The sequence below is a fragment of the Hippocampus comes genome, unplaced genomic scaffold (genome assembly GCF_001891065.2).
Source record: "Hippocampus comes isolate QL1 unplaced genomic scaffold, H_comes_QL1_v1.1 scaffold41, whole genome shotgun sequence".
NCBI lineage: Eukaryota > Metazoa > Chordata > Actinopteri > Syngnathiformes > Syngnathidae > Hippocampus > Hippocampus comes.
The window spans coordinates 3,731,507-3,744,905 of record NW_017805153.1 but is presented as its reverse complement, the minus strand read 5'-3'; the positions used below and the strand labels follow the sequence as shown (position 1 = coordinate 3,744,905).

Sequence of the window (13,399 nt, the reverse complement as noted above, 5' to 3'; positions counted from 1 at the left end):
TGGCGCGCCCTCAACGTCTTTCACCCCCTGACGTACGAGGGCGGCGTCAGCCTAGACGCCATCACAGACCCTTTGACCAGAGAGGTAAACACACACGCACACACACACACACACACACACACACACACACACACACAGAGAGAGAGAGAGAGAGTAAGATAGGCTCTGTTGATTTAGCACATTTGCGGTTAATGAGCCATTTTAAAAGAAGTACAGCATGCAACATGTAGAGTCAAACATTTCTGGATTTCAATCGTGTGATGTAACACTTGATTATAATCCTGTGTGTGTGTGTGTGTGTGTGTGTGTGTGTGTGTGTGTGTGTGTGTGTGTGTGTGTGTGTGTGTGTGTGTGTGTGTGTGTGTGTGTGTGTGTGTGTGTGTGTGTGTTTAGCGTGTTGGAGTAAAAATGACTGATGATACCAAGAAAACCTGGATAAACATAAAGACAATTTAAAAAGGAGGGAATGCTGGTTTTTAACAGAAAAATTGCAAACTTAAAAAAAAGAAAAATCAAGGAAAAAAAATTATGGGCAGGACATATTTGTTTTTATTTATGTCTATTGCTTGTTGGTGTGGGCGCTTCTTTGATTGGTTAAGTGCAGTTCCACGTCACAGTTCACGGAATCAAATGTACTGACATTCTCACACACACACACACACACACACACACACACACACACACACACACACACACACGCACACACATTTAAATTTTCATTTTTGTTTTCGTTTGTGCACGTTTAATGTTTAAGATTGTGATCGGGAGAGATTCACTCTTTATACACCTCAGACCACAGGCTGGTCTTACAGGAAAATCAAACATTAATCTGGCATTCGTCATCCTCAGTCGGGAAGGGCAAAGTCTGGACAAAAACAGCCGGATTATTCTTTTGTGGAATACCACGGCGTAGCAAAAATCACCTACATTTACTGATTAAAAATGGTGGAAATATATTTCATGAGATTTACCATTCCACTGGGATGTGCGCAAGTATTGGGCCACTTTAATCGCGTTTCAAGTTTCGTTGTTGTGCTTTTATTTTTGTTTTCGTTTGTGCACGTTGAATGTTTAATATTGTGATCGGGAGAGATTCACTCTTAATACACCTCAGACCACAGGCTGGTCTTACAGGAAAATCAAACATTCATCTGGCATTCCTCATCCTCAGTCAGGAAGGGCAAAGTCTGGACAAAAACAGCCGGATTATTCTTTTGTGGAATACCACGCCATAGCAAAATCACCTACATTTACTGATTAAAAATGGTATAAAATGGTGGAAATACAGTATATTTCATGAGATTTACCATTCCGCTGGGATGTGCGCAAGTATTGGGCCACTTTAATCACGTTTCAAGTTTCGTTGTTGTGCTCCATTTTCATGATGGTTGAGTGATTGCGATGAGAACAACCAAGACACTTTATGGTGAGACTGACCCGGTTGTTCAAATTTCTCTGAGCTTCTCTATGACATCACACCATAAAATGTTTACGAACAAACATGGGCCTCCATTGTCTTCTTACATCCCAGGAAGCTTTCTCGGTCCCTGGAATCAATGCGTCAACACACATTTGTGACTCTCAGTTTGACCTCATTATCGCCATCAGTCTTCATCGTCACTGTTCGCCTCTTTATTACAGTCAGTGCCATCGTCATTGCTCTCCCGAATATGAGCGCCGCCGTGGCTTCTCATATCGTACTGTGAAATGAAGACAGATGCTGGAATGAGAATTGTTGCACCTTAAATGGCAGCGTGCTGCAGGGGCGTCATGCAGATATCGCCTCTCCTCCTCCAGGCTCGTCTCACCACTTGTGAGCTTCACATACTGCTCGCTGGCGTTCCACTCTGCACGCCTTGTATATTCTCATCTGAATTTTTCAAAGGGCGCTGACGAAATGAAGGCAGAAGAGACGGACCGCCGGTGACCTCCTTCTCGTTGCCGCATCCTTTTTTTCCCCTCCCTGCGCTCCTTGCACATTCTCGCAGGCTTCCCGAGTCTTTCCCTAGCTGTCTTCATCTTCGTCTGTCATCAGCTCCAACCCTCCTGGTTCTTGCCTCAGTGTTTCAGTTCGACCTCGCCTTCTTCCACCTGTCAGCCCTTTCATCCCGCTCATTTGTTGCCATGTCTCATCACCTCCCTTTCCACCATTCACAAACTCTCTGCCTCCGTCTTCCCTTGCTGCCTGTCTGATCCATAGAGGGCTGTCTGAGGCCTCAGTGCTGCGAATTCATTTGCCGTGCATCGCCTCACGTTTCTGCAGGGTCAGGCAGACACACTGAAAGAGAGGAGGAGAGACGAGAAGAGAAGAAAAAGCAGGAAAATGGGACAGAGGGGGTGGAGTGGAGTGGAGATGGCGTTTTATCTCCAAGAACCAGAAAGCCAAGAATCTTTCACACAGCTTTAACCTCTTTCTGTGTTCTCATTAGTTTGTTGTCTGTTTTCTACATTGTTGTACATAAGTCACACATTCCTCATGCTATTGTCTGTGTTCCTAAAGGAATGTACACGTGAATCCGTAAGATGCACATTTGTGGAGAAACGATTTGAAAAGCCACTGTGTGTGTGTGTGTGTGTGTGTGTGTGTGTGTGTGTGTGCGCGCGCGCGCGCGAGAGCGGGCGGGCGTGCATGTGTGCGTGCCTGCGTGCGTGGGTGTGTGTACATATATAGGGCGGCAGAATAGACGACTGGTTAGCATGTCCACCTCTCAGTTTGGATGTTCGAGTACACGAGCTCCAGCCTTCCGGTGTGGAATTTGCATGTTCTCCCCGTGCCCGCGTGGATTTTTTTGGGGCACTGCGGTTTCCTCTCACATTCCAAAAACGTGTGGTCGGTTATTTGAGCACCTGAAATCGTCCCTCGGTGTGATGTGAATTTGGATGGTTGTTTGTCCTGCAAGTGGCTGGCAACCAGTTCAGGGTGTACCCCACCTACTGCCCGAAGACGGCTGGGATAGCCGCAGCACACCCGCGACCCAGGTGAGGATAAGCGGCTCAGATCATGGATGGATGGACACGGGTACCCAATCATTTTTAAGCCAAGATCTACCTTTCAAGCAGCTAACCTCCCACGTCCGGCCACTTTTTTGGTCGATAGTGGGCGGATTGCCATGGATGTGCCTATGTATAACTTGTGGCGTCCAACTCGGGTATCGAACTTGAGCCGCCACAACATCCTCCGGTTTGGGAACACAGAGCAGTGAGCTAAAGTTCCAGGCCGCCACCTCAGCTCCGCACCATATTTGAAGGGATAGGAAGTGTGGTTTGACCAACGTACAAAAAAAGTAAAACAAATTGTGGCTATGAGACGTGACTCCTCACAGTTGATTCGGGAGAAGTCTGCGGTCTACTCATCCGCTGCAATTGACTGGGTGGGTGCTTCTGCTCTTGATAAATATGAACATGAGCGTGGAAAGGTGTGATCGTCACATTTTTGTGCATGTGCACTATTTGTACCTGAGGCTGCAGTTACTATGGTGTCATATTTCTCTTATAGCAATTCTTTTATTAAATCTAAAAGTAGTGGTTCGAGTCTGTCCACTGGTGAGACGCTAGACTCTGGGGAGCTCACTGAGTTTTGACTGTTAAACTAACAAGAAGAATCTGTGACGACTGAAATGAACATTGCAACACCATTTGATCTTTTTTTAACAACAGGGAAAAAAAGGTATTAGTGAAACCTTTTTTTCAGCGGGCGCATCCTTCCTGCCCTGTTCGGTGCTCTGTTTTCTGTTAATTATTCTCTGTGAGAGTCAAAAATAGCAAATGAAATGTCAGAAAGAGACAGTGACAGAAAGCCAGAGGCAGGCCAAGCCCACAAAACATTTCTTGCTCTCTGCCGAATTTTGTCTTATCTCTCATTTCTTTCATTTGCTGCGAGCCCACAAAACATTTCTTGCTCTCTGCCGAATTTTCTCTCTTTCTTCCTCCCCCTGTCTCTGCAGGTTTTCCTGAGCAGAACGTTTGTGTGACGGAGTTGGAGCTGAGAGTGGAAGTGAGTGGGTGTAAGAGTGATCGTGTGTCATGGCTGACAGCGAAGGGACAAACCTCGAGGACCCTCCCTATAAAAACCTGCTGCTCTTGGGGGCCATCGCAGCAGCGTCGGCCTTTGTGGTCACCATCCTCATCGTCCTCGTCTGCGTGGGCTGCCAGAGGTGAGTGAACGCTCACAGGATACTACACTCCAGCCAGCCATCGTCTTTATCACTTATGCTCTTTCGGGTCACCATTCACCCTTTCATGCACCCTGTAACCTGATAACATGATAAGATGTCCACTGTATTAATTGCTGTCCCTGAAAAGGTGAAGCCAGATTTCATGCTCACATTCCTCACGCATAGGAAATTTTGAGTCAATGAAGCGAACATGAATGTTGGAGGAAGCTAGTATACCAAGATAATAACTCGAGCCCCGGCCCATTAAATTGGCCGATTATGGCCCTCTAAACATCGGCCAAAATAAATCGGCCAAATGGCTGATTGTAGATTGTTTTTACCTTTATGTACTGTAACCATTTCCAACAGTTGTACACAAGCAAAACCGGTCTCATTATTTATCACACATACAGTAATTCTATATACCGTAACCTTGTATCATTAAATATATTTGCAATGATTTTACTTTGGGATGGCGATTCTGTGGATCTATGTTTCAAAAACAAAGCAAATCTTAACTTTTACAAGCAAAGGGTCGGTCGGTCAGAATTGTAGGTTGTGGAAGGAATTGACCTGGAAGTCACAGTTTATTTAAAAAATAAAAAAAAAAATCATAATAATAATAATAATAAAATACTCAAATCAAAACATAAGTACAACATAAATGTGTTTAATATAACACACATTCATTTACTGGTAATACAAAACACAAAGATAATAAGGATTAAAATCCTTATAATGTCATCAATGAAATCCATTGCATCAGGCAATGCATTCTGGGACCCAATTTATTTTAACAATATATTTACAGGTGACCACTGCTGTTCACAGGTAATAGGGACTATACTGGACCGCTAATAGCAAAAATCTGTGTATAATTAATGCCCGTACATATGCACATAGACAAATAAAGGCATTATATACTTTCTAAATTAATCAGACGATTTATTGGTAATCAGTATTTTTTTTTCTCTGAAAAATCGCCTAATAAAAACCCACGAAAGCACTGTGCAAGGAGAACATGAAGACTCCATGCAGAAGCAAAGATTCGAACCCCAAACCTGAGGTAGAAATGTCCATTTCACTCGGCTCAACTCAATTTTTTTTTTTTTTTGTGTAGCACTTCCTTAAGAGTCACAGCCATTGTTGAACCCAACCACCCATCCACCATGCTGCCCTTTGACACTCAGCTTGTTCGGTTAGTGCCATTCATAGCCACCAAACAATAAGTTATTTTATTAAGCTGGCAAGGAGAAAAAAATAGAGGAAACGAAAAAGTGACTGGAAAAAAAAAAGCAAAAACAGATCTAGATACACTAGCCGACATATAATTTCATCTGCTTCTTATTCTCGTGAATTTAAATGTAACCACGCCCCACTTTTTTTCCTCTTTTCGTTCTTTCATTTTTTTTTTCTGCGCCCTCCATCCTGCATCATCTCGTTCAAGCAAGTAAGAGTTGTCTGGTATCAATCAGAGGACAGAAAAATGTTGATCTCATCAAGGACCTTATGAAGACGCATTTGGAATCTGATTGGCTAAAGAAACAGTCACATCGCTATTCTCGACAGCACTACCAATTCTGAAGGCCCAGGCCTGATTAAATTTACACAGAAACACACGGAGTCCTAAATCTTACTGGACCAAAAAAATCTTCAAATCCACATTCAATTGCTGGAAGCGCTATAGCCGAGAGAAACGCTACAAAAACCCTTCATTTCATGTAACAAATACATATACCCGTAATAAAATCATCGTCATCATCATTCCCTTCCGCTTATCCGAGGCTGAATTGCAGGGGCAGCGGCTTAAGCAGGAAAGCCCAGCCTTCCCTCTCTCTAGCCACTTGGTCGAGCTTATCCTGAGCGATCCAAGGTGTTTCCGAGCCAGCCAGGAGAGACAGTCTGTACATGGTGTCCTGGGTCATCCTCTGGGCCTCCCCCCAGTGGGACATGCCCAGAACCCCTCACCAGGAAAGCATCCAGGTGGCATCCTATTAAGAGGCCCGAGCCACGTCATCTGGCTCCTCTTAATGTGGAGGAGCAGGAGCTCGACTCTGAGCCCGTTGACTGAGCTGTTCACCTTATCTCTAAGGGAGAGCCCGGACACCCTGCGGAGGAAATTCATTTTGATCGCTTGTGTCCGGGATTTTATTCTTTCGGTCATGACCCACACTCGTGACCATAGTTGAGGATAGGAATGTTGATCGACCGATAAATGGAGAGCATCATCTTCCAGCTGAACTCCCTTTTCACCTCGATGGACTGATGCAAATTCTGCATCTCTGCAGATGCTGCACCGATCCGCCAGTCGATCTTCCACTCCATCCTCCACTCACTCGTGAACGAGACCCCAAAATACTTGAACTCCTCCACGCTGGGCAGGATCTCATTCTTGACTTGGACGTGGCTTTGTTTGATCCCTCACCTGAGACCTGTTTACCATGGGTGACAGTCCCAGAGGCATAAAACCCCAGACAACTTAGCTCCTAGGTTTAGTAGGACAGGCAAACCCCTCCACCACAGTAAGGTGGCGACTCACAGAGTTGTAAATGTAGGTCAGTGTTTCTAATGTGTTTCGGGTAGCAGAAAAGTCTCCTTGGAGTCATATTGGGCATTATCCATATGATGTCATACTTGGGTGGAGAAAACAACTGCTCAGAGACAACAAGATTCACTCTCCTGTGAAAAAAGTGAGATGCGGAGGTGGGGTAAACATCCTTACCTGCACCATGGGCTTTGTTGTTTTCATGCCTCATCTTTTTGTTTGCTGCGCTCCATATCAACAGTTGCCTTGAGCTACCACCTCCAAAGATTCACAATGACTGTCACCCTCTTTTAGAACAAGTTGTTATGCGAGAGAATAGGAAAATAAATCCAAAAGGAAAGGGAATAGCATGAAAGCGACTGCATGATGAATAGTGGCTTTAAATGGTTGCATTGTGAAAGACATCATAGAAAAAACAAATAGGATTTATACTGTAGCATAACACTCTTGTAGAATGCAAACTGTTGCTTTGCTCACTGCTCTTATCAACCAAGGACTTTGCTGCTGCTGACTGGAAAGTTATTATGTTGTAGGTTCCGGACTTTTCTGGACTGTTTTGAGCCAAATTATCCATCCATCCATTTTCCGATCCGCTTTATCCTCACAAAAGTCGAGGGGGGTGCTGGAGCCTATCCCACCTGTTCTTGGGCAGTAGGCGGGGGGGCACCCTGAACCGGTTGCCAGCCAATCAGAGGGGACACACAGACGAACAACCATCTGCCCTCACACTCACACTTCGGGACAATTTAGAGCAGTGGTTCTTAACCTTTTTAGAGGTACCGAACCCAACCGGTTGATATATATATATATATTTTTTTTATATATATATATATTTTTATTTTTTTTTTAAATTTATATTATATTATTGTTTTATTTATATATATTACAAATTCAAGATGTTAAAAGAAACACATTTATTAAAAACAGAAAAATGTCAATAAAATTTCAAGAGATAAGTATACTTTTTTTTTATTGTACGAAGGACTATCAAGACAGTCACACGTTGACTACTAAGTGAACGCAATTTCCCACAGCACTGATTTGACAAGCAATGTCATGTGATCATCTGCAGCCAGTGATGGCCAAGCGGGCGTGTCATAACTAATTGACATGTTGAGTCGCGTGTGTCTCACCCTGCATGGCAGAGGCTGCGTCAAACCCCTGAGACCGACTCACCGAACCCCTGGGGTTCGATCGAACCCAGGTTAAGAACCACTGATTTAGAGTGTTCCATCAGCCTGCCATGCATGATTTTGGAATGTGGGAGGAAACCGGAGTACCCGGAAAAAAGCCATGCAGGCACGGGGAGAACATGCAAACTCCACACAGGAAGGCCGGAGCCGGGATCGAACCTACAACCCCTGCACTGTCAGGTCGACGCGCTACCATCGGACTGGATTTTGATGTTTTCTACTGTATTTGCTGCACTGTATGTGAACTCTGTCCAGCGGCTCCCTTTGACCTTCCTTACTTTCGATCTTTGTCAGAAAAAGCAAGAGCAAGCATCCTACAGCTGGGGAGAAAGGCACATCTGTAAATATGGTCAGGCATGAGTTTACTTCTCCTTCTTTCCTGTATGACATGTATCTAAACATAAATAGCTTTGAATGAAAGCGCTCATATTGTGTTTGACAGCAGGGTACCCTTCGACATCCCAAACTGAATTCCATGAGCAAATCAGACACCAGGCTGCATGAGATCAACCGCTTTCCCTGCAACGGAAGCTGTAAGTGATTTTCAATCAATGTGACAATCCACCGTGCAGTGGGTGACTTGTTGATAAGTTACCGCCTTTTCTCCTCCCTCCGCTCCCTTGTTCATCAGCAGTTAGTAAGAGCCGCCCGGCTAGCATGGACCTCCTGCTCCTCCACAGTCGACGCTCCCAGACGGACCTGAGGCCTTCCCAGGGGCGTCAGCTTCCGCAGATCCCCACCAGCCCACTGGGATCCGGCCAAGGGGGAGAAAGGGACGTCAGAGGAGGAGGGGAGGCCAGAGACCACACTTACACTGAGGTGGGCCTGCGAAATAATCCGACGCCAACGCACGGCTTGGACGACGGCCTGTACGAAAGCGTCAGTGTCCGGGAAGGGGATGCTGGCCCCAAAGCGCCTGTGGCGCCACCACCAACATCAACGAACACTCCAACTTCAGTCAGGGTCGCACAAAGCCCACCTGCTCAGGCCAACGGAGCCCGCAATGGCAATGGAAATGTAAGTACATACACACAGCTCCATGTCTGCAAAAACTGTCAGCAATTAAAGCAGAAGCACCCCTTTGTATGTCTCCTTCATTTTGTGATGCACCTTCATCGACCTTTGCAGGGAGATGATGTTGAAATTAGTTAACTGACTGTAGTCAGAGCGAGTTCGTTGACAAAATCCATTTAGATTTTATGCTATTCACATGCTAATGGTTAGCTGAAGCAACAAATAATCAAACAGAAAGAGTGAGGCAAAACATGTCGACAGATAATATAACAATACAGTCATATATTCTCTATCCTCTCGGAAAAAAATGACTAATATAGCATCTTACTGAGTCATTTATAGTAGTAAGAGCAGTAGAAATATTCTGCTGGTAAATCTATGACATCGCACTGCTGTTTAAATGCATATACGGGTTGAAATCATGGTTTTTGAATTTTTTTTAAACATATTACACATCTTTTCCTGGAACATATCCTCAGCAATTAACATGGATTCACTGTATGTGCTTGTATTTGTCTTTTTTTTTTACAGGGTGGCAGAGGGAATGGCACCATTAACGAAACAATGGTAGGGAAAAATAACGTGGTGAGCGGGGTCAACGGGTCCCCCCTGTCCTCAGTCAACTCTCTGGCAAGCCAAGAACCTACTGCAGCTGAGTATGCTTCAATTCGCAAGTTCAGAAAGGTGAAACACTCAACTAACTGCTACTTTTTCTTGGGCTTTCTACTCTAACTGATTGATTGATTGATTGATTGGTTGATTGATTGATTGAACGAACATATAAACAGTTAAAGCTTTACTGTGAAAATTAAAACTGAAAGAAGAGAAAACATCAACTATAGATGTCTTAGTTCACCACAGTTTACATGTTCAAAGGGAGTAGGTAGAAGTAGAAAATTTGATCTAGCAGACTGTGTGTTGTAGGACTCGGTGTTGTTTATTTAAAACGAATTGGGTGCACTTGAAAATATTCCTCATAAGTATTCAGTATGGTGTTATTTAAAGTATATACTGTATATATGGTCTGAAAATTCAAATTTGGCTCATTGCCAAAGATGAATGACACATCTGTTTTAGTTTGGGGTAAAAATTCCAAAAGTCAACTTTATCTTCACTTTTTTTTTTTTTTGGTCCTCGTTAAATATTTGAAGAAGACAAACCGCTACGTGTTGTTAAACTCTTAAAAATACTCCCTTGGTCTGCACAAAAAGTCCAAAAATACATGCACATTTTGATTTTGTGCTGGATTTCTTGAGCTTTGTCTATTATGTCTTCACTGGTGGCGTCAAGGTTGACAAGACAAACAGGAAGGAAAATAACGGCGCCGACAGCCAGTCAGACAAATCGAGCGTGAGCGACTCACCCTCGGCTGCTGCTCCGCAACTACATCGCAGTCAGGATTTTCCACGCAAACCCCTGGAGCCGTTTCACCTGCACTCTTTCCCAAAGGTAACGAATAACATAAGGAAGATGGGGGGAAAAAAAAAATCCACTGTGCAGCAGCCAGTTTGTTCAAAACCCAGAGGGAGGCAGTTGATGAACCACTAGAGGGCACTGTGCCCAAAGTAACCACTTTTAGTGTAGCTTTGAGAAAATAAGCTCAAATTTGAAAGCTACCTAAATTGTCTTTTTTTTGTCTTTGATTTCTGCTATGTTAGGGATAGATAGATAGATAGATAGATAGATAGATAGATAGATAGATAGATAGATAGATAGATGAAAGGAAAATGTCATCTAATTCAAGGAAGAAAAGGAGACAGAGTTAAGGTTTTGCCTATATAAATAAGTATAAATACAGTTCCATTAATGTTACACAGTGAAAAAGAAAGAACTCACTTTTGTCATCTACATTCAATGCACATGAATAAAATGTGGGAAACTGATGCAATATCCCCCTCTTGTCCTTGAATATGATAGAATTACATATGTTAGTTCAGCGCATTTTAATGCATTGTTGGAAGTATGCATGATATTGCACATTGAAGTCAGCTTCAACACCGAGTCACGAGTGGGAAAATACAGTACAGTGAGTATATGGTAATGTAACATTAACATAATATTTATTGGGCATATGAAATTTACATATACATTATGTTCCCAAAAATATCTGATTTATTTATTTTTTTTCACTTAGTACAACAGCTAACTAAATTTCCATTCTTAACTTTGTGTCGGGCGGCCCGGTAGTCCAGTGGTTAGCACGTCGACTTCACAGTGCAGAGGTACCGGGTTCGGTTCCAGCTCCGGCCTCCCTGTGTGGAGTTTGCATGTTCTCCCCGGGCCTGCGTGGGTTTTCTCCGGGTACTCCGGTTTCCTCCCACATTCCAAAAACATGCATGTTAGGCTGATTGAACACTCTAAGTTGTCCCTAGGTGTGAATGTGAGCGTGGATGGTTGTTCGTCTCTGTGTGCCCTGCGATTGGCTGGCAACCGATTCAGGGGGTCCCCCGTCTACTGCCCGAAGGCAGCTGGGATAGGCTCCAGCACCCCCCGCGACCCTAGTGAGGATCAAGCGGTTCGGAAAATGGATGAATGAATGAATGAACTTTGTGTCTCACTATTTGGGTCTATGTACTTTGTTATAAATACAATAAATGTTATTTGGTGGCAGGCGTGGTCTTAGTTTTTCGGGCATTCCTGAGAAGAACCATGATCGGCTGGCCTTTCCTGTGCTTTTGCTGGCTCCTGTTATAGTTTAATTCTTTGTCTATTCAACTGTGTATGTCCTTGACATTGTTAGCTAGTGTTTTGTACTTTTGATGTGTGTTGTTAAATCAGTAAACGCGAGTGTGCATATTTCCGCATTTGTGAGTGCAGATGTGGATCCTCTGCCTCTTTGCTTTGTGCTGCAGTGCCATATTACTGGCTTGTAAAGAGTGGAAAGACCCATTATGTAAGAACTTGGTGGGCTGCCAAACCACCTCAATGTGTTTGTGTGCACGCTTACGTGTTGTGTGTGTGTGTGTGTGTGTGTGTGTGTGTGTGTGTGTGTGTGTGTGTGTGTGTGTGTGTGTGCGTGTGTGTACTCCCGTTGAGTCCATCAGCAAGTCTGCCTAGAAATGGCAAACAGGTAGCCAGCTGACCGATAAATAATGCTGACATCCTGAAGCGATTTTATTCTGGCTCCGAATACACAGTGTCTCGCGCTGGATGAGTGAATGCCGTTTTGACAATGCTAGCATGTTGCATACTTTGTAACTGGTTTCTAATTGCGTGCAATTGCCTGCAGTTGTTGAACAGTCGTGGTGTTTGAAGTACATATTACGCAGTACAGATTATAAAGTATGAGCGTGAAAGGTCAAGTTGCTTCTATTTATATATGCATGACAAAATGTTTTTTAACTAGTATTTTTTTTATTTATTTATTTATTTTTTTGCAATAGTATGGAAAACAGTTTTCTGTTTCCTTTCCTTTTTCCACAATATGCCTAAGGGGTATATCTCTCTCTGTATGCTAATGTGAGAGTATATTTGAAGCGATGATTTGCATGGAACTTGCGGGTAGGTTGCTGTCTGAACAGGTATCAACAAGTTATTCTGTACCTCAAGCAACATGCAAGCAAATTAAATCCGTGAAGAGTGCTAACATCTATTTTTATTATGTTTGGTTCGAAAAAGAAAGTCTCCAAAAGTCGTAACTGAATTGAACTGCCATCTTATGAAGGACTATTTTGTGTGATATGGCCACAATGTAGGCAGAAAATTTATTTCATGCTGATATGTACATTTCGAGGAGGCACTGTGGCGACTGGTTAGCATGTCCACCTCGCAGTTCTCAGTTTGGGGGTTCAATTCCGGGGAGAGCATGCAAACTCCACACAGGGAGGCCTGAGACGGGAATCAAACCCTGCACCTCTGCACTGTGAGGTTGAAGCGCTAACCACCCAACCATTGGGCATGTTACAACAATGTTTTGTTTGAACTTTATAGTACCTATTTAAAGAGCAAAATCTGATCAATTTTGCAGGGGTCCCTTTATTCCATCCAGATCTGTGTTTTAACTCTTTGGTCTAATTTTACAAGAAATCACAAAAAGGACTGCTGCAGTGTGCATGTTGGTTCTGGATTTCTTTCCAGACTGTAAACTGCAATAGTTGCCCGAATTCATCATTTGATTTGTGTGTGCCAGGAACCGGTGTTCATGGGCAATGGTGAGCAGTACATCTGGAAGCCACCGGAAGATGACGATATCATCACATTGCACCCGCCGCCCCACCGCATTGAGAACGGACAGGGGCACCCGTCGCCCCCCACTGCCAAGGAGGTAGCGTATTTTTGGTGGAAGAGGAAGGTGCATGCAGGCATACAGACGGACAGAAAGATCTGTGATTTGTGGCTGCTGTGTTTCTAGATAGGGGCGCCCCTTTGATTGGGCATGCCGTCATAACATGGCTGCCCTGTGACCTTCCTGTCATACTCGGCTTGCAGCCAGAGGTTAGGTTACATGCCTCCTGCGGGCCCAACCCCCTTGCATGAACCTTGGCCACAATCCC

General features: G+C 43.9%; 1 protein-coding gene across 4 annotated transcripts in view; it reads left to right on the top strand.

Moving 5' to 3' along the window:
- Positions 1-13,399, top strand: part of LOC109514968 (uncharacterized) — a 49,306-nt gene that overhangs the window by 28,171 nt on the left and 7,736 nt on the right. For 2 of the 4 annotated variants that reach the window (XM_019868438.1, XM_019868439.1), the window contains exons 2-8: positions 3,945-4,154; positions 8,187-8,241; positions 8,335-8,425; positions 8,524-8,909; positions 9,438-9,590; positions 10,197-10,355; positions 13,036-13,170. In XM_019868438.1, coding sequence (XP_019723997.1) covers positions 4,024-4,154; positions 8,187-8,241; positions 8,335-8,425; positions 8,524-8,909; positions 9,438-9,590; positions 10,197-10,355; positions 13,036-13,170 — 1,110 coding nt within the window. In that variant the 5' untranslated portion in view covers positions 3,945-4,023. The remainder of the gene's footprint in view (positions 1-3,944; positions 4,155-8,186; positions 8,242-8,334; positions 8,426-8,523; positions 8,910-9,437; positions 9,591-10,196; positions 10,356-13,035; positions 13,171-13,399) is intronic. The other 2 variants (XM_019868441.1, XM_019868440.1) reach the window with 2 other exon arrangements.